At 42.7% G+C, this 25,596-nt stretch overlaps 1 protein-coding gene across 6 annotated transcripts in view; it reads right to left on the minus strand.

Annotated features, from left to right (window-relative positions):
• Positions 1-23,699, minus strand: part of LOC308314356 (serine/threonine-protein kinase WNK1-like) — a 41,104-nt gene extending 17,405 nt beyond the window's left edge. For 3 of the 6 annotated variants that reach the window (XM_080761944.1, XM_080761945.1, XM_080761940.1), the window contains exons 1-4: positions 22,548-22,683; positions 19,648-20,900; positions 3,887-4,059; positions 1,112-1,332 (exon numbers count right to left, since the gene is read on the minus strand). In XM_080761944.1, coding sequence (XP_080618070.1) covers positions 1,112-1,332; positions 3,887-4,059; positions 19,648-20,442 — 1,189 coding nt within the window. In that variant the 5' untranslated portion in view covers positions 20,443-20,900; positions 22,548-22,683. Of the gene's footprint in view, positions 1-1,111; positions 1,333-3,886; positions 4,060-19,647; positions 20,901-22,203; positions 22,318-22,547; positions 22,684-22,707; positions 22,831-23,441 lie in introns of those variants that run through there. The other 3 variants (XM_080761941.1, XM_080761942.1, XM_080761943.1) reach the window with 3 other exon arrangements.
• Between the last annotated feature and the right edge of the window lie 1,897 nt (positions 23,700-25,596).

Consider the following 25,596-nt stretch of genomic DNA (forward strand, 5'->3'; position numbering starts at 1 on the left):
AAAAGAAAAAAAAACACAATTTTTATTAAACTTACCTTTGGATGTCCAACTTACCGTCTCCAGTTGAGCTGTACGAGGAAAAGTGTTATGGTCAAGTCTGAGAGAAGCATATCCCATAGCTAGCTACTGAGCTCAACGGTGTGTCTGTACACCAGCTTTCATGAAATTACTGATAACTTTGCTTTCAATCTCAGGTCATACACAGAAAAACTCAAGATTGTTATTTGAATTTAATTGTTTTGGAAATGATGTGTGTCACAGCACACTTAGCAGACTTACCAGGCCCATATCAGTGCATACTTACTTAATGACCAGCCGTACCCTATTCATTCCATACAGCAGAATGGGGCACAGCTGAGGCTAGAGCCTACATTTTAAAAACATACCCAAGAATGTGAAAGTAAAAAAACAAGCTGATACAGGGGAGTGGTGGGGGGGGGGGGGGGGGTTTGGTGGAAGAAGGGAAAAGACCTCCCTTGACAGGGAAGCGAGCAAAAAGATTCTGCTGTCCTGAAAATGTTTTAAAAGACAGTAAGAGACAAACACTAGCAAAAACAACCTGTTGAAGCAAACCCATAGAGAGAGATGTTAAATATTATTGGCATCACTGGCAAACAGACCACATATTTCCAAACCACAGAACAAAGACCAGTCTAAGACAGAAGGCAAGGGGTATACCTTTAGCCCCAGCCAAGTTAACTTGCATTTCATAAGACAGGACATTTGCATGACAATATTCATGTAGAATTCAAAGAGAAATTTCTGGCGCTACTTACTTTCAGTAGGTGCCTGAAAGGAAAAAGAACCTTTCCCGGTTTAAAGGGAAAAAGACAAATTGATTCTATCACAGGACCAAACCTAGTCGACATGCTGCGTGAGGGCAATGGTAGAAAATGCTTGTGGTTATCAGCCACAAAATCTGGCCACCATTTGAGCTGTGGTTTGAGAGAGAGCTGAAACACTGTGGTCTGTTTTTAAACCACACTGTCAAAAAACTAAAACATAAAACCCCAACTCTAAATACCAACATCATTCAATACAATCATTGGCATTAAGTCAGTCACATGGCAGTTTGGCAACAGGAGGCAGCCGCAGTGACTTATAGTCTTACCTATGACACTCTTGGCGAACGAGGACCGCTTGAGTGTGGCCAGTCCCAGGTCTCCTATCTTGACAGACCCCGTGGGGCCTGTGATGAAGATGTTGTCACATTTTAGGTCCCTGTGGATGATGGGGGGAGCCCGAGTGTGCAGGAAGTGAAGCCCCTTCAGGATCTGTCGACACCAGCTCCGCAGCACTTTAATCTTCATCACCTTGAATCGTTTCAGATATCTACACAAGATCCAGAATTAAACATCATCAAGACTAATATTTAATTAACAAATAAAATAAATAAAAAGATATAGAAAGGCTGGTGTATCTTGTTCACCATAGGTAGCTTACAATGCGAATTATTAAGAATTATATTGTTGGTGAAGCAAAACAACATTTCTAATAGACATCTTTGCAAGCCTGTCACATTTACATTAAAACTTTGGCTTTTCTGCCTTTATCGATGGGTTCTAGACAAGTGAAGATAAGACAGGAAAGAGGGAGGGAGAGATGGGGAGAGACATGCAGCAAAGATCGTCGGAACGGGACTCTAAAAATCTAAATAAAACAGGGAGCGACATTCCTCTGCTTGGTGAATCATCCATTCCAAACAAATGAGGGACTCATCAGGCCAGAGACTGTATGTGCCATGCTCCCCCCATTAAAACATATTTGACCAACTTTTTTCTGACTGTTTCCATTTGTAGTGGGACTGTACTTAAAGGCTTTAGTTTAGACATACTATTGGTCCAACTGTCATTAGAACGACAACCTACCTCAAACCTAACCTAACCTTAACCGCAAGCACGGGACCAGCGCACGTCCGACCATTGTTTCTGCATGTCGGTCCGTTGGTGTGTCGGATAAGTGTGCGCACCTTCTATTCAGCCTATAACTGGAGGTCTAGAACCTGGTGTCATGTGATCAGTGACATCACAAAGATGTACTCTTTGGCTTGCAAATCAAGCTTTTCCACCATGAAAATAATCATTTAGTTAAAATTGTCGCCGGGCTTTCTTCATAATGTTCAAGGGAAAAACTAACCTTATGGTATTTTGGAACGATAGAGATTGAGTCAGTACCAAGTCTGACGCATTGCATTTATGCGGTGAGTGGAAGATCTGTTAATTTGGCAACGAACATTCATTGTCATTGTCAATCGATCACTTTTTTTTGGGTCATGCCAGGCATAATTTCAGCACTGGTATCAAACTAGTAAATAACAGTACGCTGCAAGTATATCCTGCCTGTGCATCAGGGCTCCAGACTAACTTTTTTCACCACCGTCCCGGAACCGTCCCAAAATACAATTTGAACCGTCCCGAAGTAAATGTATACCGTCCCGGGAAATAAATGTACAAAAAGCACCACTCAAATTGTGAAATTAATAACTGTATTCCTATTGTAATGGAAATACAATTAAGCCAAACAAATAATGTACTGCATGTATTGAATACATGCAGTACATTAATTGTCTGGCTTCATGTTTCTTCTGTAGATACACTGATTTAGTCAAAATGCTCCCAGATGAAAAATAGGGCTTGGTTAAAAATGTTAATCGAATTAATCAGAGGCTTTGTAATTAATTAATCTAAATTAATCACATTTTAATCGCATATCAATATTCGACCTGAGAACAGTGATTTTTATTTTCAAATGGATTGTTATTTTGGTGTAGGCTGATCAAGACCAACAGATAACGTGCAGCAATGCAGGTATATTAATACTCAAATGTCTATTACATGGTTGGCATGAGAAAACAAATAAAAACAACTTTATTAGGGGGAATACTAAGACGAAGGATCAATAAATAATAATAATAATAAATACAATCAATGTGGAATGAGAGCGTTTTGGTTTTGGGGTGTGCATTCCACAGTGTTGGGGCAGCAATTCCAGAACAATCTGAGCATTAGAAAACATCTGTTGCTTCAGAGGATTATATACCAACATATTATTTAATGTCGACGGCAGCTAGCAAGCCTAGCATGGAAGCTAACGTTAAACGTTGGTGTAGTGTAGCCCCATGTCCATATGGAACCTTTCTGTGGCACACAACCATGGTCTTATCCACGCTTCCAACCGATAGTTTTTCAATCTAAATGTCTCATCCACGGGGCAAAAGCAATATAATTCCTATGATTCCGTTGGGTGAATGTAGTGTGTGCGTTGTTGTTGTTGTCAACGGGAGGCATACTAGTTTGGTCCGACAGAGCATTGGTTGACGGCACGGCAAATTCTCATGCTGCTCATCGCTGCACACGAAATGCGCATTTTCAGTGTAAAAACTCCTCTCGTCCCGAAACCGTCCCGGATGAGATACATTTACGTCCCAAATAGATATTTTACAGTCCCCGGGACGTCGGGACGCCGTTAATCTTGAGCCCTGCTGTGCATGTAGTATATCCTGCCTGTGCATGTGATCATTTAAATATATTAAAGGAGAATTTCGGACTAGAAGGCTTTCTTACCTTTATTTGTAGTCCAGGTGTTATTTTGTGCAAAAACACATTATTGGCCATTTCTCCTACTACCATACGCCCTCAATGGGGTGTGGGTTTTTTGTGATAATTTGCTTATTTAATCTAAATAAGTAGTAAAGTGTGCCCCTTGGGATTTACATTATGAACAGAAGATATATACCAAAAAAAGGGGAAATAGCCAATAATGCATTTTTGCACAAAATAACACCTGGACCTCTTTGGTGGGGACGTAATATAACAAATAAAGGTAAGAAAGCCTTCTAGCCCGAAATTCTCCTTTAAGCACATGTGTTCCAGAATTTGAGACTTACGTTTTGAGCGTGCCAGAAGTCATGAGTTCAGTGACCAGCACAATGCACTTCCTGCCTTTGGAGGGGCTCTCCCAAGAGTCATAGAAACGGACAATGTTGGGATGCTGCAGTCCTTTCAACATTCCTGCCTCCTCTTTGAACCGCTGTCTCTCTGACTTGGACAGCTTACGATCCTATAGAGGAGAAACAGAGAAAATAGCTGTGTTAATTGTAATATAAATGAATGAATCATTTAGAGTGGTAAATAAAATCTCAGACATGCTGAAGCCATATGAACCCTCTAGAACCCTTAGGTCATCTGGGGCTGGCCTACCAATTGTTCACTCCATAGTTGGAACAAAACATGGTGAAGCAGCATTTCACTACTATGCACCACAAACCTGGAACAATATTCCAGACCATTTGGAAATTCCAACTACAGTATTTAACATTGCTTACTCACAATGATGTCTATCAACTAGGCTTGATAGATAGCCTGATAGTCTGGACTTTAAATGAGCTGTACTGTACTTTGTTTGACTGTGTATGAAAGGCGGTATATAAATAAAATTGCCTTGCCTACTTGCTCAGACTGAGTTAACATATAGTCTATATAGTCTAGTCTGTATAATCATTCATAGGCTCATTGTTGATAAACCATACTTATTCATTTCACATAGTCAAGACTGTACATGTCGAGTTGTCGACACATTCAGAGATAAAGTGGAATATTTTGGATCTGTACGTCGACCATAACTCCTATATTCGCTCGCAGGCTGCGAGGTTTCACGGCCCCAAACACTTGTATTGGTTGAGATATACACGCTATTATTTATTGGTTACTTTGATCGGTTCAGGCGACGTCGCAAGCAATGAACAACGCTCCATATCAGTGGACAGTTTTTCACACAATATCACCGTCGGAACGGTCTCTCTTTGCCTGTGTGAATGAGGTGCAAAACTGTTCCCACTGGTTCCCAAAATATATGTATATAATCCCTTTCGATCGCTGGCTGATTGACACGTGTGTAATTTAACTTTGGCAATGGAACCAGATGGACCAGCTTGTTCAGACAAGATGGCTCGGTTCAATATATTTAACATAATTCCTGCTACTATATAAATCTATGAGCAGCAAAAATGACTTCACATGTCTTTGCAAAGTTCACCATTCTGCCCATGATTCTGCTCAGCAAATCATCCCCCAACTATTAGTTGGGGGATGATTTCACCCTTAACCCAAAATTGCGTGGTTATCATTGTGAATGTCATACGTCCGTACTGAGACCTAGAATTGCATTTCTACGCAAAATACGTGCAGGTTGGTAGGTCTGCGATTCATTCATGTCAAAAACACTTTAGTTTCACATATGATGGGTTTCAAATGTTAATCTTAGATATGAGCCCTGAAAAAGAATGTCAGTTAGCATTTGAATGTCTGTACTGATAACTAGCAACACGCCACTAATTTAATACAACTCAAGTGTGAGGCTTTAGTAGAGGAAAAATGTGACCCATTCCAGGATGTGAAATTTCATAAAAATTATGTTGAGCACATACAAATAAAAAGGAATAGTGTTTTCACTGACACGTAAACATTCATATGCACAGTCAGCCACAAGCTTGCATACAGTTCGGGGTGTAGAGCTGCGGGACTGTTTTTTCTGGCGCAGGGCTGTGAAATGAGAGGAATGCATGTAACTTTGACCTACTTTCCTACCAAAGTGAAAAGAGCCACAGCATATCAAAATGAAGTCTATTACCAAAGCCCTCAAAACCAACTGTCCTCACAAACAAACCTCACAATATTTTCTACAAACCCCATGGCATCCAATTCTACATGCCACATTCATTGTTATTCCGATACAAACCATTACCAGCATGATGGTAAGGCTGGCAAAAAGATTAAACTGCTGTTACATAGTCTTCTTGTAGATGTACTGTATATAAACTAAACAAAGCTGAAGTTCCCATGCGTGTCGATGGGTCAACAAGGGCCCATTGACTCCAGGGGTCTAATGGGTACTGTATGAATCATGGTGAAATCCACACACCTAGCAGAATTGCCTGCAGGAATGTGATAGCACCAAACGTGATAAGTTCAGCAATGAGTGTTGGCAGGGTGGCAGCAGTTAACAAAGGCATTTCTACCACTTGCAAGTTTCCTGAGCGAGTGGTGGGGAGACCTACATTTGCACCAAGGTTTACTATGAGGCAGCCAACCCTATAACACCAGTCAGCCAAGCCCAGAGGAAAAACCCTCAACTAAAAACCTAGCAAATGAAAACCTCCCTTCAACCAGAGACCTGGCAACCCGCCAGGTTGTCCAGGAAACTCAGCCCATTGTGAGAGGTGAACAAGAATGAGGTCCAGAAAACTTTCCACTGACTAACATTCCAAAAACTAAAATGAATAAAGAAGAGATAATAAAGAGCTTCACTTAAGTCTTCACTGGGGAAATTTGAGCTTTATGTTTAATGTTTGTGCGCGCAGAAGCTGGAGCTCTAGAAGGGCTCTCTGCTGAGTGACATGGGGGGGCACTTAGGGCAGACGAAAACGATAAATGTTAGCAGACGGGCTATATAAGAGACATTTTGGAGGAGGGGCGCCATGGCATGGGGGAGCAATATGAATGTAGAGATGTAGAGGCTGAGGAGTGACGAGCAGGGAATGGAGGCTCTACCGTGTACTTTGACCAACTGACCTACTTTTCAGAGAAGTTGAGTTGGTGCGATCTGCCTGTGCTTCCCCTTCCCTCCAGCGCGTGTCGTCCCCGCCCCGCCCCCATCCCCCTTTCACACCATGTGGAAACAGTCATGCAAACCATCCACGGGAGCATTCATAGGCATTAAGCCCTGGGCTGCAAGTCATGAGCCCTCTTCCCCCTACTTGAACCACGCCCCACCCCCACCTAAACTATTTCTACTGCTGCCAGAGGGAAACTTGATCCATCTTTGATTATACCAACAATCAGACATTTTCAATAACTGAGAAATGACAAATGGTGAGTGGTGACAGCAGCACACAATGTGTTTTGTATATAGGAAGTAGATCTGATCTGGGTGATGGGTTCAAATAGGGAGGAGTCTAGGAGTCAAATAGAGCACATGTGCCTCCCTTGCCCCATCTCCCAACACAAAAGCTCCCTCTTAATCTCCCAAGTCCAAACCCCTCCACCCAAGTAAGAATACACGTCAGGAGGGCATGCCAGTAGCGCAGATTAGAGTTCAGTACACACAGATTAGAGTTCAGTAAACACACATCACTCAACAGTCATCACCAAAAGCTCACGTGAAGGGCCTTATCTCGCAGACTAACTCACGTGTTTTTTGCATATTTTTTTCAGTCACACTCATAGGGGGACAAAATACACAATTGAGTATCTTCTCAAAAAGGATACATCAACGATTTAGCCACTGCGCTGCTGAACTTGAGAAATAAGTTTGTGTCCACAACGTGTTGTGACCTTGTAGATCTATTTTTGGCGCACTGCCCCGTTGTATTGCAAAGTATACATTCGGCTGCAACACATGTAGTGCCAGTGTCGGGTTGCTATAGTAACATGCCTGCACACTGTCAATGAATGAACTGAGACGCGATGACACCATCTTTCTGCTGCCATGCACTTCTCTAACCGACCAAAACTTATCTTTATACAACCAAGAATTGTAAAACACATCACTCCATAGGATATTCTTTTCAGGACTAATATCACAAACTAGGAGATGAAGTGAAGTTGAAGGAGTAGTAGCCTACCGCAGTTTGAACCATTGATGGAAACAATGTGGCACAACACTAGTTTCTAGTTCTGTGTACATTTTGTGAAAGCATTAATAGTTCTCACAATATCAATAGAGGTAGTCAATCAATGTTGTGATATTTTTGTCCACATCACCTAGCCCCCCCTAATATAAGTCACCTGAGCCCATACTGAATAGAAGCAGCAATACAAATATACAATCCTCATAGGTCTAATTAAGCACTTATGCCCCATTTTATACTTACGTTATACTGTGTGGCATAGCAGATCCACAAGTCCACAATACATCACGACAACAAATGACAATGCATTGTGAGCTTGTAGATCTGTAATTTTCACAATAATTGGGCACCAGGTTGAAAGTGGTTAATAACTGATGTGGAGGAAGGAAGGCATATGGAACGGAAGTCATTTCAGATTTGTGCCAACATCATCTAAATGCCTTTTTTTAAGTGCTGGGTAATAAAAGTCAATAAAACAACAAATCTACATTGGCAGCCATTCACAACACAGTAATGGCTTCAGATGACTCACAGTAGACACTGGTACTGTGTGACACAATGGTAATGATAATGAGTCAGCCCAATAAATAGTTTGGTTGCCACAACTCCCTCTGCAATATAACATACCCTGTAGCTACATACCATAGCACAATGTCCTTGTGGAGACAACACGGTAGCCAAATAGCACCCACATTTAATAATTGAGTGGGTTCAATCAAATACTTCAAATGTTAAGCACTGAACTAAACTCAAAACCCATTTGCGTTCTGCCACTTTTATTTCCAACTGGGCATTCAACATTTAATAGGCGTGTGTGATTATGGTGCCTGAAGCTGTGATTTACTGGTAGCCTAGATATAAAGTTAAGGACGGAAGGAGTAAACAGAACAGTCATTTTCAGGTCGAAGCAATGACACAGAAATGAGCACATATATACATACACATATATATATTTTTTTGTAATGGTATGGTAAATATAGTCATCACATAGACAAAAATATCAGGCAAAAAAACAAACACCGATATCAAATTTAGGCCATATGTCCTTTCAAAATTACAGAGGGCATCATCTATTTCCTCCACAATGAAGGAAATGGGTTAATGGGGAAAACAGGTTATGGCATACGTTTAGAGTACATGTTAACCGTGAATAAAGGTGAAAGTGGGTTAAAAAGGTGAATCAGAACTCTGACGGGGTGGAGATTAGGCCAACAGATAAAACATCACAATCAGCATCGTTCTGCTTTGATGTTCCACTGCAGAGTCAGCACATGAGCTGTATTGCTCTAGCAAACACTTTGAAAGACAACAGTGTTCACGTCACATGACCGCTTCGCTTCAATTGGAAGGGACCCATCTTCTCATCCTGCTACCCTAATAGACAGGGGTACATGAGCACCTGGCCGTTCATTCGTGCTCTATCTCCGACCAAGCCACACTTCCACCACACATCTCTCTATGCAAAATAAAACCTGCACACTCCCACAAAAGACATAGACTACATTGCATTCGCCAAAAATGTCTTCTTTACTGTTTAAATATTACTTTTCTGAAACACGCTATTCTTGCTCAACCTCAACAGCCTACGTCAGAATCGTCATGTTGGCGTCTACTACGCCAACTACGTTCACTTCATGGGGCCAGTCCTTCACAGTGACACACGCGTTAGATGAACCACGCGACCGGGATGGTTTCTACCCCTCAATGTCGTGCCTACTCTACACTGCCATCCCAAGTCCCCTCCCCCTTTCACTGCTCCTGTGTGTGACCTGTGAACTACTCTCTGACTGCACTGTGGCTTGATTTATATGTGCGAGGTGGAAATGTAATGCACATAAATTAATTATAGGTCCAGCAAGCAAATCATGATTGTCTGTTTGTGCTCAATAGGTCACCATCACATTCCGATTTTAGGTGTTGTGTTTTGTATGACCTTTATTTTGGCCAGTAGTTTCATATCTATCCTTTTTCCGACCAACACAGAACATGCTAACGGTGTTAGCGCGTTAGCATCCATCTTGCTTTTGATTTCTATGTGCGAGGTGGAAATGTAATGCACATAAATTAATTATAGGTCCAGCAAGCAAATCATGATTGTCTGTTTGTGCTCAATAGGTCACCATCACATTCCGATTTTAGGTGTTGTGTTTTGTATGACATTTTGGCCAGTAGTTTCATATCTATCCTTTTTCCTTTGACCAACACAGACCATGCTAACGGTGTTAGCGCGTTAGCATCACACAGCTTACAGCGTCAGTGTTGCATGAATACTTTCAACCATGACAATGCCGACTACTTTTGCTACACACACTTCCCAAGGATTATGGAGATGTCTTTATTTTATTTTTAAGGTTGAGAAATGAAATAATTATGGTCGTTTCTAATCTCAGCATTTCACAAGAGAAAGACGTGGATGCCTTTCGGCTGTTGCCATGTCTCATAGAAACAAGTAAATAGGTCTATAAAAATAATCCCAAAACAAGCGCATATAACAGGGGTCTGTAACCTATTTTAAATGAAGTGCCATGTTTTTCTTTTCTAGATAGTGAGTCAGCCACAAGCTCACATCACAACAATAATCCATGTAATAATCACAATAACAATACTAATAATAATAATCATAATAATAATAATAATAACAATAAACTTCTTTGTAAACTCACTCATTTACAAACAAGCTCACATCAGAACAATAATGCATGTAATAATAATAACAATAATAATAATAATCATTATAAGAAAAACAACAATAACAACACTAACAACAGTACAGTACAGTACAGTAAAGACGTACAGTAAAGTACAGTACAGAGGACAACATTACAGTACAGTGCAATACTAAGGAGTACAGTACAGTATCCTGCTACCCTAATAGACAGGGGTACATAAGCACATGGCCGTTTATCCAACAGCTTTCTCCGACCCAACCACACTTTCACCACACATCTCTATATGCAAAATAAATTCGGCACACTCCCAGAATACATATAGGCTACATTTCATTGAAAGAAATGTCTTAATTACTGAATAAATATTACTTTTGTCAACCACGCCATTGTTGCTCAACATCAACAGCCTACGTCAGAATCGTCATGTTGGCGTCTACTACGCCAACTACGTTCACTTAATGGGGCCAGTCCTTCACAGTGACACACGCGTTAGATGAACCACGCGACCGGGATGGTTTCTACCCCTCAATGTCGTGCATTTGCTGCGCCCTTCTAATGCTGCGCCACGCCTACTCTATACTGCTCCATGCGACTCGAACAGCGTCAGCAGCAGCAGCTCCGAGCCTCCGTCAGAAAGGCTGCCCACAGCACTGCACAGCCCCACACCCAAATGAATCGAATGAATGAATAAGGCGCTTATATCGCTTTTGCTCAGTGGATGGGACATTTACATTAAAAGCAATCGGATGGACGCGTGGATAACGGCATGGTTGTGTGCAATCGGAGGGAAAGCTTCCATAATCCATATAGCTTCCATGCTAGCTGCTTCAGACACAGGGGAGGGGAGGGAGAAATAGTGCGAAATAGCGCTTATGCAACAATTACCCTAAAACACAAACACCTCAACTCGATGTCATTGTGAATAAGAATTTCGAGCGAAATAAAAGCCAACATGACGATTCTTCACCCAGCATGAAGCTAAATGTGGAAGCCGTGTGTGTCACACCAAAACGGGTGACCGATATAATCCTGTAACAAGCCTCTCGCACTGCCTGCGAGTTGGCTCCGTCTAAGGCTCCGTCTTATGAGCAAATTTAGAACTTCCGGTCTGAGAGCTAGCAGATTTAAGACATCCGGTTGCTTTCAGAATAAAATAAGGTTATTTAATTCGTTAATTAAATCATTTTTACATTACATTATTAGTATTATTATTACATTACAGTTATTGTAAAGACACACATTATGTTTCTGTGTAAAAATAAGTAATTAAATAACAAAAAAGTTATCTAAATGGATAAATGCTATTCACTGGAGTGCATGGACTTTATAAAGTGGACACTGGACAAAAGACGGCTCCGCCAGGCAACTATCTGGACATACCCACGCGTTTGGGAAGATGTCCTCTACCACCCCACAGTCTCCGCTAAGCGGGAGAGGTGTAAAATTCACAGCAGCAGAGCTTCTACTGGGGTCAATGCAAAAAAATGTACCGTTTCCGGACCCAGAATGGACACTGGACAAAGAGGCCTCCGCGAGGCAACTATCTGGACATACCCACGCGTCCGGGGAGATGTCCTCTACCACCCCACAGTCTCCGCTAAGCGGGAGAGGTGTAAAATTCAGAGCAGCAGACCTTCTATTGGGGTCAACACTCAAAAAAGTGCCGTTTCCAGACCCAGAATGGACACTGGACAAAAGACGGCTCCGCGAGGCAACTATCTGGACATACCCACGCGTCCGGGGAGATGTCCTCTACCACCCCACAGTCTCCGCTAAGCGGGAGAGGTGTAAATTCAGAGCAGCAGAGCTTCTATTGGGGTCAACACTCAAAAAAGTGCCATTTCCAGACCCAGAATGGACACTGGACAAAGAGGCCTCCGCGAGGCAACTATCTGGACATACCCACGCGTCCGGGGAGATGTCCTCTACCACCCCACAGTCTCCGCTAAGCGACTAAATGGGTGCTTATATTTCTATGTGAAATGTGGTGATGCTGGCATCACAATAGATGCCAACATCACGCTGCCTCCGTCTAATAAGCACATTTACAACTTCCTGTTTGGAAACCGAAACAGATGCTTCTGACATTTGCCTGTGCGTGCTTAATCGTTGTACTTCTGAACACATTTCCCAAATCTCAGTGATTTATCCACACATCGCTCTGTGTGTGTGTGTGTGTGTGTGTGTGTGTGTGTGTGTGTGTGTGTCGCGTCGCCCTCCAGCTGCAATTGCGAGTGTGCGCTGTGTGCAGGGCACACTACTGAGTTTAAAACCACAGCTGAAACATGAAGTGGAGTCTGTCAATTCCCGCAATTTCCTTCTTCCCATATTGCGCTGCAACGACACTAGGATTGAGCCCCCCGAAGGGGGGCGAAATTCTAGTGTAGCTAATATAAACCAATATTACAAGTCCAACACTCTCTAATCACTCAGGTGGGCAGATGTTAAGCAAGACGTTCGCCTCAAATCAGTGGCAAAACACTATAACTGATGCTATACAGTTTCAAACAACAGCTCTCAGTCATCCCTTCAAATGCATAGGGGGGAAAAACACATTTCTCATTAGATTGATTGAGATGGCAAGGGGGGATTTAAAGCTTAATGTTATCTAAACATTAAAATAGTCAGTGGAGCCTTTACATGTTATGCACTGTGAATCACAGTAAATTACACAGTGTGGGCATCGGCAACATGGAATAGAGCATACTGCTACTAGGCAAAGACCGTCATAAATAACCCATTGAGCCTAAAAATAGACGGAGTGAGAAAGTCCTGTGATCATGCTGAGGGATAGCGCTGTCAGGTCTCTTCTGCGAGGGGGACACTAAAGGGCTATATGGAAGACAGTGGGCGGCAACATGGTCTAAGATGTGGGTCATGGGGGCCAACAGGCCTGAAAGATGGCCTTTTTGACATGGACCAGCATTATTAATTTTCAGCCGTTAATTATACATGTTGTAAAAGACTATATAATGCATTGACTATGACCTGTTAGCTTTTTTTTATTATTATTTCTTTTAAGTTTTCTGAGAAAACGTTAAAGTCAAACCTCAAGATATTTTGCATAGCATACAAATTTCACACAATTTCCAACTCTGAATTTGAACCAATTCGGTAGAATGGATCATATAGCATTTAGGGGATTGTGGAATAGTTGTCTGGCTACACGAGACTACTGTGCATACAGTGCACAAGCCTCTTCACACTATAGCTTCTGTATGGTTGAGTCACACATGATAGCTTCTGTATGATAACCAGTGAAAGACTATTATGCAGAGCAAGCATGAAGAGCAAAGTTTACTAGTTCATATAAAGCCAATGATTTACTGAAAATGAATATATGAGGACATGGAAAAATACTGGGAACCTCAAAAGCATTACTGCCAACAGAAAAGAAAGAAGCGTGCTTCTTGAGCCATGAAACTGATTGATCTAACTGAAGCCAAGGACCCCAAATGTCTATTTTGTTGACTAGGTCATCTAAGGGCTTAGATTAAGCTAGATCTTTGGTTTACACAAAACATAAGTAAGTGGAGGACGTTCAATCACTACTTATTCGATGAACAAGGAGTCTTTGTTTGTACTTCCACCAGAAATCTCTAAATCATATGAGATTATGATACCAGAGTTACCAACCACATGCAACTTGATGCAAGATTGTTCATTGTAAACAAGCCCGGAAACAGCTCATCTGGTTTAGGCAACATTGCAACATGCCCAATAATTAGAACGCTTTCATTACTTCAGAGGTCACTTCCTTAATGCTATAAATAACAAATGGGGTAGTTTTCCTCATACAAATTTATATCACTTGTCTTAGCCCATAAAATACAGAGTTATGAAGCCCAACGCATGGCCAAATTAAATACAGATGTTACAACAAGCGATGCAATTACATAATCTCAAACAATTGGCATGGTATACCTCAATAATAATGAAAAAATGATTTAAAATGGGGGCAGAATAATCTTTATGTTGGGGGTCTGATCTCTGAAAAGCAATAACATACTGGATACTGGATAGTAAGTGTAATGGTATAGAATATTTATTTTTTTCCCTTTGCTGAAGCTGTATTTGTTCAGCGATGTTGTGGGCTTATCGCTGGGCTACACTGGGGATGGAACAGAACCGTACCTCCAGCAGAGCACCTAGGTCTAAGGTGGCTGCACCGACAATTCCTCCATTTAGCACAAGCAGGGAGTTCCGTATTTTTCCCTCTGAAGGTGAGGGGCTGCCATTGGGGTATTTTTGTTTTACTTTACCAGTTTGTGTAAAAAAATGGCATATTTATTTTTTGGGAGCTGTGAAATGCCATATTTTGTAACTAGAACAGTGCTCGGGTAGGTGCCCTCACAAAAAACATGCAGTAATCCTGGTCACTAAACTGCCTCCCCCTGGCCAGCCGGGGCGCCTGATGGAGGGGAAAGTAACTGGTTGGAATAACGTGTTCCTTCCACGCACTACGTCCAACCAGGGAAACTCCCCCCTGTCAGGTGTAAATTAGCAACTTGGACACTCAGGCATGAAGGAAGCATGAGTTCAAGTCCGTTGCTCTCCCCTTGTCCCCCATATATGGGGACTAGGTTGGTGGAGGGTGTGTAGAGCTAGAGCCCAGGATCACATTAGATGATTGACACAGGGGTGAAAAATGGGTTACAGAATCGTGGGATAAAAAAATATATTAAAAAAAAAACAGTGCTCGTTGGGAGTTATCAATTAGCTAATAAAGGGCGAGGTCACACGTGATCATCATTGTGGGCGGTGGTGGCTCAGGGGTAGAGTAGCCGGATGGGAACCGCAAGTTGGAACCTGGGCTCCCCCAGAGTGTCGAAGTGTCCTTGAACAAGACACTGAAACCCAAATTGCTCCCAGTGTGCAGGTTGGTGCCTTGCATGGTTTCATCTGTCATCACTCATCAGTGTATACTATAAATGTGTGAAATTTGTGAATAATCTGTGAATGTAATGCACAATCTATGTAAACTGCTTTGGATAAGGCGCTATATAAATGCACCATTTATATAGTGATGTCAGAATAGGCCAGCTCCATATATGGAGATCTAGGGGTGATCTAGATTTGGGCCCTGTCCGGAGCCTGGGCAGAGGCTTTAGTGCTGGTTCTGGTGGACAACGGTGTATCCCACCGACACAAGCCCACCACTTCCTGTGGTGGTGTGGAACATGCGTGTCAAATTTTAAGTCTGGGGCGAACGGTTCTCAAGATACGTGGATTACAGACGTACATAGAGACATGGTGCAATTATAAATAGATGACTGTTTATATTCTCATTTATTTGAGAGGTCATTAATCCTTTTCCTGAGAGCTTTTTTCTACTTGTGACGGGGTCCGTACGCTTCTCCGACCAGTCATTGGTCCGACATGCGGAAAACGACTGGATTAAGGTTGCCAACATGCGGTACTTGATACTGCACCCCTTGTGACATGTGTCTGTCAAAGACAATAACAAACCCAAATGCATGTCAGCCTATCCCTGGAAGACTGCAATTTAGGAAGAGGCAGCGTCTTTTAGACTACTATGGTGTCTGTGCCACTCCTAGTGGATGCCAGCACATCCCTAGCTGAATGGGCAACTTCCACTGGAGAACTCCAGGATGCCTGGAGTTCTCGTCTTTCAAAAATGAAGGAGGGAGGGGGCGAGAGAGTTTGGGGGGTGATGACATGGTTCGCTGAGGAACAACGAGAAAAGGGGAGGGTCCTAATTTTATTCCTCTCCTTTTTGCTCCTCTTCCCCTGTGCGGTGACCTACTTATTGTTCAAACATGCCTGCAACGTGAGAGCCGAAACAAATGTTGAGTGGGTTTGTGGGTGGGTGGAAAAGGGTGGATGACTAGCATTTTTTTCTACCAAGACCACTGAACAGATGGCTTCCAGATTGAGTGTGCCAGTGCCATTCCACATATTTTTTTTATTGCACATTGTGCTTTAAAAGGTACTAAAAGACAAGATTTGGGACTTTTATGAGGGGGAAACCTGTCAAACTTGTTTCATTAGCATGCCTCACTGCCACTGCTCTCAGCTGACATTCACAATTTACTGAACAACAAGTGACAGCATGGTTCATTTACTGATCATCAGATAATAACAGGACATACCACTACTAAGAATACCTTATCTACCAGTAACTGTGAAATTACAAAAGAAAGGAAATGGTCATTAGTCTGCAATTCAAAATAAGATTTGTTCCATATTTTACAACAGGAATTATGTCTAGCGGTGTTAAAATAAAAAAGGAAGCATGAATTGGAACCCACAGTGAGTGCAGTGGTATGGCTATTCAGACTCATGGCATGTTCCTAACCATGTAGACTTGCGCAGGCGCTGTCGCAGTTCATCCATGAGTGTCCTGAATTTGGCATATGCCCACAGATTGCTGGCTGGTGCCGTGGGAAAAACACACAGCTAGACATAAAATCTGGGTGGAGACCTTTAAATATACAAGTGGGGAGGTAATATGGTGGGGGCATTACACATGACAGACATCTACATTGTGTGGTAGGGTGAAAATGTAATATGCAAATGTAAAAGGTCCAGTATGTGACTGTTCAGTTTTCTATTAAAACATGTGTCTCAACCACGAGAGAGGTAGAGTATTGATAAATCGATATGTTTGCAGTAGTCATGTTGTCAAAAACATAGATTTTTCAATAAATAGCCTCTTTTCATACCATTTTAAGACAGAATGGGACGGTATATATTGCATTACAATCAATTCTAGATAGATAAAGTTGTGACTTGTGAGTGACCAGTGACCCATTTAACACACACCTTTATGATTCACTTCAATGAATATACTATTGAAAATGGGGCCCCGATTACCTAGAACAGAAAATTATGTCTGAAATTATGTCTGATGCCGAGCATATAATGCTCAGTGTTAATGAGAAGAATGGAAATGGCAGTAGTGTGATCATGGGACAGATTTAATAAGCATGTGAGGAGGGATTTGAGCTTCTTTAGTGTAGCAGCTGAACAGAATACAGCCAAGAAACTAGCTTGAGCCGACAGGTGAAAGAGTAAGCGCAGAACATTCGTCACGATTAACATATTCACCAACAATAGATGGACCTTAAGGATAAGCTAAGAATCAGGTTAAAACTACTTAAAAAGGCAGAAGAACCGTTTAGGAATCAAAAAGCTAGGGGTAAACTAAACTGACATGTGCATAATGTAAGTTAGGCTGCTCAAAATATACATTTAAAATGGGGTTGGTGTCCCAATGCAACAGATGATGAGGTATCTGGGTATCTTTATATCACAATGATGCATCATTCCCTAAAAAATCAATACTACTACATTCAATGAAGAATGGGGATTATCCACTTGTCTTAACTTAAACCCTATGTACCCCCTCCTTTCTCACCTATGCCCAAAATAGCCACAAGTATGAAGCTCTATGTTACTTGTCTTGTCACAGATTTGCATCAAAATATATATACTTGTTGTAACCCATTTTTTCACCCAGTGTCAATTATCTAATCGTGGGCGCTACACTCCCTCTGCCAACCTGGGGAGAGCAACAGACGGATCTCATGCTTCGTTCTATGCCTGAGGAGTCCAACCTGACAGGGGGAGGTTCAGTTTCCCCGGTTGGACGTAGCATGTGGAAGAACACGTTATTCCAACCAGTTCCATGTTTTTGTGAGGGTATCTACCCTAGGAGACATGGGGAGAACATGCCAACTACACACAGGCCCTTTTGCCAACCCCAACCAGGGTATGGGCACTGATGACGCAGAGGAGAGAACACGCCCCCAACGCCCACAGCTTCCCCAGCAGGAATCGAACCCAGGACCATCTAGCTGTGAGGGGACAGTGCTAGACTATGCCACCGTGCCCCCAAATCTGTGAATTCTTGACTCATTGGAATGTCATCCTAAGGGGTTGCTAGGTTTCTGTTATGCTATTGCATGGAGAAAGTTAATACAGTGAGCAGCAGTGTAGGTCAATAACTCCATGCTTCTGTCATCAGCATATTCATAGTAGGTCAGGAGTCAGGTGACCATTACAGAGGACAGAAAAATATGAAAAATGTTTAGTGAAAGAGTAAAACTGAAGAAGAGGGGAAATGGAGGAAGAATAGGCAAGACAGTAGTATAGAGAAAAGAAGTGGAGAGAAAAAGGGGAAATAAACTCAAAGTATAGGGAGAAACAGGCCTTGGCAGGTCAGCCTGCGACTTTACACAGGAGATTAGAAATTCCTCTGTCAGGAATCTGACCCATTTTACATTCACATAAGCATTCAAAGCAAGCATAGACTGAGCATGTGCAAGATTCTCTCTATGTGATGGGGGAGGGGCATTGAGTCTGTAATCTCTACAGTGCTCTCAGACTGCATGCACATGCGCAACCAATGCTTGTGTGTGCTGTTGTGAGGCTTCTGTCACTTAAAATGGGCAGACCGTGACAATACATGCATGCATGCATGTGGTGAATGAGGTCAAATCTTGCTGTGGCCCGCCAATGTTGCCGTTTTCACTGGACAGACAGCTGTATGGGCCTTTCACAAGGCTGCTGACTACAGAATGACCAGCTATTGATCCGGATCATAATACAGAGCAGTGTCTTGGCCTCTCGACTACAGACATTGTATTCAGTCATAACAGACTGACTAGCTATACTGCTATAGGCCTACTGATAAACCAATTAATTATGCAATGCTGAAACTCAATGTTAAATGGGACGACTGTCGACTTCACAGAACTAGATTTAACCTAGTTAAGAAAGAGATGATTTTTCAACAGTATGGCCAGTCATTCTATTATACATTCAGCAATGCTTCCCTGCAAAGCATGGGAACTTGGGAAGCATTACTTTTGTGCTATTTTGCGTCTTCATTCATACATTCAGTGCTTATTGATTAAACTCACAGCATCATAAGGAATTTTCACCAGCACCAATTTCCAACGACAGGAAAAGTAACTTGTCAATAAAATGTGACTATAATGAGTCGCGAGAAGTATACCAAACAAAAATATGTCAACCTCAACTTGAGAAATTAAGAAATACTGTGTACATAACTACATACACAGACAAAAAAAAGATACAGAATGTGCATGGGTGCTATTTTGTTACTCTTCTAATGAGCATACAAAAATTAAACGGTAGTAAAGAGGGAATTGCTAGGCATCAAAAGAAGAAATGACAAAAGCTTTAACTCAGGTAACAAGAAAGAATGAAATAACTTAGGCTGTATTCAATCAGTCTGGCCTTCTGTACTTCATCTTAACCCTAATATAATTCAAGAGTGAAACACAAAACTGCGTGCCTGAGTGATAAAGAGAGATGGAGGCAACTTTAGGAATAGACGCTCAATGTGGTTTCATATCATACCTGCAACTCGCACCAGGCAACCTCCACCGTGGTTTCCGTGTCCAGGCCTTTATACACCGTCTTGAAGGAACCACGGCCAATTTCTATGTCGAACTTCAGGAAGCGCCCATCTGGTGACGTTCCCACTGCTTTCGTCTCGGCCTCCTCGATGTCATCCTGAACTTTCTTCTCAGCCTCTCTCTGCTCTGCCTCTGCCCGCGCCTTGGCAGAGTCCTTCTCTTCATCCTCCCCCTCTCCATCCTCTCCCTCATGCTGTAGCTTCACCTCAGCTGTGCCCTCTGGTTCGGTCTGACCCGGTGGTTCAGCCGCTAGACTGGGTGCCGAGCGTGCCACCACCACATCTCCATCACAGATGTCTTGCGCTACAACAGCCTGCTGTTCAATGTTGACAGCTTCCAACTTGACCACTTGTCCATTTCCTTCACTGTTGCCTTTTGCAGACTCCTCAGTCAGACGCACGCTGGGTTCAACCCGGGGCGTGTGTATGATAGCAGCAGCCTGCACCCTCCTGGGAGCAGCTTCGTGGAGAGGAGGCCGTTGGGGCGCAAGGACAGGGATCTTGCTGGGTAAAGGGAGATCCAAAGCTGTAGCATTTGAGTCGCTGATGACGCTGCGGCGTAAGAATCGGTGTTCCGGATTAGCCCTGTCCCGCTCCATGGTGTGATGGCGCCGTCGCACCTGCTCTGTCGTCAGCCGTTCACCCACGTTAGAGTCTGAACCAGACCCGGTGCCGTTTCCAGTCTTTGGAGGGGGGGCCAGGAACTTCACCATTTTGTCGTTGGACTTTTCCGACATCCCACCACCCACGGCAAGAGTGAGCGGGTATAATTCAACTGAGAGCTTAAAATAAAAATACTTTGACTTCCTCCATACAGACTCAGCTGAGCAGTATTGATCTGTCCTTTAAAAAGGAGGATTTTTTTTTTTTTTTGCACTGTCCACTTCCCTTTAGTCTATTCTTATTGCTCAGTACATATACAATGCACAGAGTCTGGGTGTAGGATAGGTGGTGTTCTTTTGTAAATGGAAAAGAACAGAACACCGTTGCAAACCAGAAAGTGTTGATGCTGACACACAAGTCTCTTTAAATCCACACCATCCATCCTGTAGGACACAGGGCACCGCTTCTATCAAGCATAAGGAATCACTAAGAGGCCGAAGAGATACAGCCTACTTCAGGCACTTCACTTCACACTGTAGGCAAAAGCAGACTGTCCAGTGTCCACACTCCGGGTGAGCTTCAGGCTATATTACTGCAAGGGAAACGAAAAACAGATCAGTATAATCCTAAAACAAACTAAATAACTTTTGTCATGTAAACAGCAAAGTCATAGGGGTGTTACAATAATGTTTAGGCTACAGACAGAAAGTAAAACACTCAAGTACAATCACCATTTACATGGGCAAAACATAGTCGCAACTTTCAACACTAATGGGTCTAATCTAAAGTTGCAACACCAGCCCTTGACAGCCCATACATCCAAACAGAAATGTCCTATCCGATTGTATTAAACAGCGTTAAACTCACTCCAGGTGTTGGAGTTTGGAAATGGAACCACTCGTATTCAATAACGCATTATGTGCAATTTGAAAAATGATCACCTGTACGATGAATGAATTGACAGAAAGTAGCTCATAACATGTCTATGGTGTATTTTTAGGAAACAAACACTTTGCAGATAGAAAGAGCATAATTCAAGCTTTTCATACAGCTGCAATGTTGTTGAGTTTAATGTTTTTTAATACAATCAGATAGAACTTTTCTGTTTGGATGTATGGGCTCAGGGCTGCCAGTGTCAAAGGCTGGTGTTGCAACTCCAGATTCAAACCATTAAAACTAGTGTTGCAAATTGCAGCTAGGCAAAACAGTGATCAGCAGCATGCTTCAGAGTGTAACCAACAATATGTCAAATGTCAACAGAATTTGAAAGAGGTGCTGGTGAAGAATTTACAGTACACAAGAATGTTAACATTGCTTTGCTTTTTTTTTATGGACAAAGTCTTGTAACTTGATACAATTAAGTTGTTAAGTGAACTTTGTCTATTGTATTTAACACCACAGGACTATGATTATGTAATTGTATCTTTCAACTCCCCGATTTCACAGTTTAATTACTTTATCTCACAAATAAGGATATAATGTATCTAGGTAGGTAGTTATGATCCATGGCATTATGAATGACAAAAGTTGGCAACGCTGCAGGAACTGACTAATGAAACAACACCGCCAACTATGACTTCCTCGGTCTCAAAGACAACGGGGTTTAAATCGATACCAAAACGTTTGCATGCTTGATGCCATGGTCAATCAATATAACGAGAACAGCCACAACTGTGTACCTGTTGGTTGACCTACTAAATTCTGGTATTAATACATGGTTGAACTTCCCTAAAGGCAAAACGCCAAGCAGTCAAAAAATAAATCTCATGTAGGATCGGATCGATTCCTGAAAATAACAAGGTTTGAAGTGCAATCGAAAAATTGACAACTTATCGATCGCATCCGAATGGCTGTTGCAGACATTAAACACTTTGACAGAGTAACGTTATAGTTACCTAAATACATCGGCACTTGCATGTTAGAACAGTTGCCTTACGATATAGACTGAAGTACATTTAAAGGTATTGGTTGATTATTTTCCACCACAAATGTTGCGTTGAACCTTCCCATCTGATCTAAATGAGACATCAGAGCCATTGGAAATGGCAACATCCAGCAATACAAAGCAAGGAGGAGCAATGGTTCTTTGTTAGCTTGCTTGCGGACAGAGCTAGCAACCACCTAGTTAGCTATCCATAGGCCAAGCTCACTGTCATCGGCTAACGCAACACCGTTTTATTTAGCTGACGTTAAAACACCACTCGTTTACACCGGTTATGTGTGACTTTAGCAATGTTACCATGGCGAAAGTCCGGGTCCAACTCCTGGGTTAACATAAGCCGCGCTGTTCACACTACCGGACGCATTCGCCCGGGTATGCCGGTTGGAAAGGATCCCAAACACTGACAGAAACTGCAGCAGCACGGCCGCTAGCGGTAGCTAGCAAACTACTCGCCAACCTTAGATAGGCGGGTCTTCCTCCCCTCTCCAGTCCTCACGCCAACCAAGATGGCCTAAACTAGAGGGCTGGGCCGTCGTGTGGAACAGTGTAGAAAGCCTGGTTCGGCTGGATCCACCCCCAGACGTCCCCCGTTTGATTTATGAGCCCAATGTCCAGTTATTTGGCTTGAAACTCTGGAAGGCTTTCCCGTTGTCTATGGTCTCTAGTTCTTACGGGTGACTCTACTAGGCGACTCTGTCTCAAACAGTAGTGACGATACATTAATCCCGCCATGTTTCAGGAGCGCAAGCGTCGAACATACAGCTTTTACCGAATGATACGTATTTGACCGACTCGAGGATGATGTATTAACAATGTATGATTAATAACACTTGCTCCAGCTGGTTAAACGAAGGATAGAAGATACAAAGGATTCATCAGTGATGTCACCGTCATGCGGAAGAGGCGCCTGCTCCAATGGCACTATATATATATATATATATATATATATAGTGTGTGACGTCAATTACCTTTCCATAGTGTGTGACGTCAATTACCTAACCTTGGTTACTATTCTACGGCTAGGCTAATGGCTAATTAGTTGCGAACCTTTAGCTCGACAGACATTGCTTATTTTCAACTCAGACTGTCGCCGTGAGCTGCGTCGACACATTTTCAAGTTGAACTAGCGTCGTTTTGTCGACAGCGAGGAATATACACCGTCGCCGGGCGACGAATTGTATGGTCACTTACCTCGATGTTGCACTAACCCCTTTAGCCACAGAAGTGACAGCTACCAGCGTTGAGACCGTGAGTCGCTGGAGAGAAATCCCATTCGTAACGATAAAAAACACATTTAACCGACATTTAAAATGGTTTTAATATATTCACGTTCGGTCGCCACGTGGCTATATATCTGAACAATGTTCCAAGCAGACAGCCTCCGAGCCTCGTATTGCACTTGACTCAGATTCTAAATCCAACAAACGCAGTGGCTTTTTCTCCTGCTGATCTGATAAAGCGCCTGCGCTCCTGAGTCCTGAACGATGACCTCATAACGCAGGTGGATTTCTAAATCCGACCTAGTTGATATCATTAAATAATCTTTCTTTCCTGTATTATAAATTATATAAATTATAATGTAACGTATTAGTCAATCGTGTCACACACACAGGGCTACTCGGGGTAGCAGTGCTGCAGTAGCACTCTGGATGGACATTTTTACACGAGTGAGTCGAATGACGCGTTAACAAGAATGGTGGGCACCAGACAGGCAGAGTGGGCAGGCAGACTGGCACTATGGGCCAGGGGACCTGTTTGGTTTGGGGTAGGGTTAGGTTTTACTAGGCATATAGTTTTACTGAGATTAGGGTTAGGCATAGTTTCTGAGGTTAGGGTTTATGCATAATTTTACTGGGGATAAAGTGGGTTAGGCATAGCCCTGAAACATGGTTGAACGTCATGGCTGAGGTTAGGGTTGCATGGTTTTACTGAGTTTAAGGTTAGGGTTAGGCAAAGTTTTACTATAAGATGCCTGTTCTTCCTGGTAGCCACACTCTTCTCTATAGTGCTGTGCCCACTCTTCTCACCCCAAAGTTCCCACTATTCCGCCCACTCTTCTCACCCAAGGTGCCCACTTTTCCTGGTGCCCTGCATGGATTTCCATAGTGCTCAGCTTTCTTGTATTCATGACGGGTACCATACCCGTTGTACCCATTGTACCCGTCATGAATACAAGCCTCGGAAAAACAGACGTTTTATTGTCTAGAATAGATAGAACAATGGTTCTTGTATAATAGCATCCTCCCGGTGGGGGCTCCTCACTGGCAGGTGAGTAAGTAGGATACAACAGCAGTGACAACACAGACATGTAGGCTAGTATAAGGACTCAATAGGCATAACAGCTAAATTGGGGAGAAAGGGGTTAAAAAGCACAACAAGGGTTGAGAACTTCTAGAACAATGGTTCTCATAGTGAGGTCCTTGGGGGGGTTCCATGGGTCCCCACTCCCCAGCTACAAGATTGATAGATTATTACATCCAAATAGGGAATGTATACGAATGTCTTTGGTAGTCTTTCACGGCTATCACACACAATTTACAGACAGTAAAGGGATTCTGGACCAAATGACAGACCATATTGGATGAAAATTTATAACATTAAAAATGTTCTTAAATTGGGGTCCTAGAGATAAAAAATAAAAAAAAGATATCCTAACAAATTAAAGTTTGAGAATCATTGGTCTAGAGTACTATAGACTCCGTGTACAACACTGAATTTGAGCTATTATAGTGCCCTTTCAGAGATTTCTATCTTCTTCAGTCTGACTGATTATTTGTTTGTTTTTTGCTAAATGTACCATCCAAAATCCATCCATCTTCAACCGCTTATCCGTAGTTGGGTCGCGGGGGCAACAGCTCCACCAGAGAGCTCCAGACATTCCTCTCCAGAGCAACATTAATAACTTCCTCCTGGGGGATCCCGAGGTGTTCCAAGGCCAGTGAGTCGATGTAATCCCTCCATCTGCGCCTTGGTCTGCCCCGAGGTCTTCTCCCAGCAGGAAGTGCGTCGAGGACCTCCCTAGGGAGATGCCTGAGAAGCATCCTAACCAGATGCCCGAACCACCTATGCTGGCTCCTTTCCAGGCAAAGAAGCAGCGAGTCTCCCCCGCATGACTGAACTTTTCACCCTATCTCTAAGGGAGAGACCATCCAACATGCTTCCTGATACTTTGTCTGGCATCTTACCACAGTGGAACGCTTCTCTACCACAATCAACTTCACAATCATCTGTGGGAGTCGGAGAAGATCATGTTGTAGACTGTAGAGCAATGGTTCTCAACCTTTTCTGGTTCAGGGCCCACTTGAAAATCTATAGTGTTCGCTGCTTGGGCATTTTCAGAGCATGT

Source organism: Protomyctophum bolini (genome assembly GCF_963924005.1).
Source record: "Protomyctophum bolini genome assembly, chromosome: 4".
Taxonomy (NCBI): domain Eukaryota; kingdom Metazoa; phylum Chordata; class Actinopteri; order Myctophiformes; family Myctophidae; genus Protomyctophum; species Protomyctophum bolini.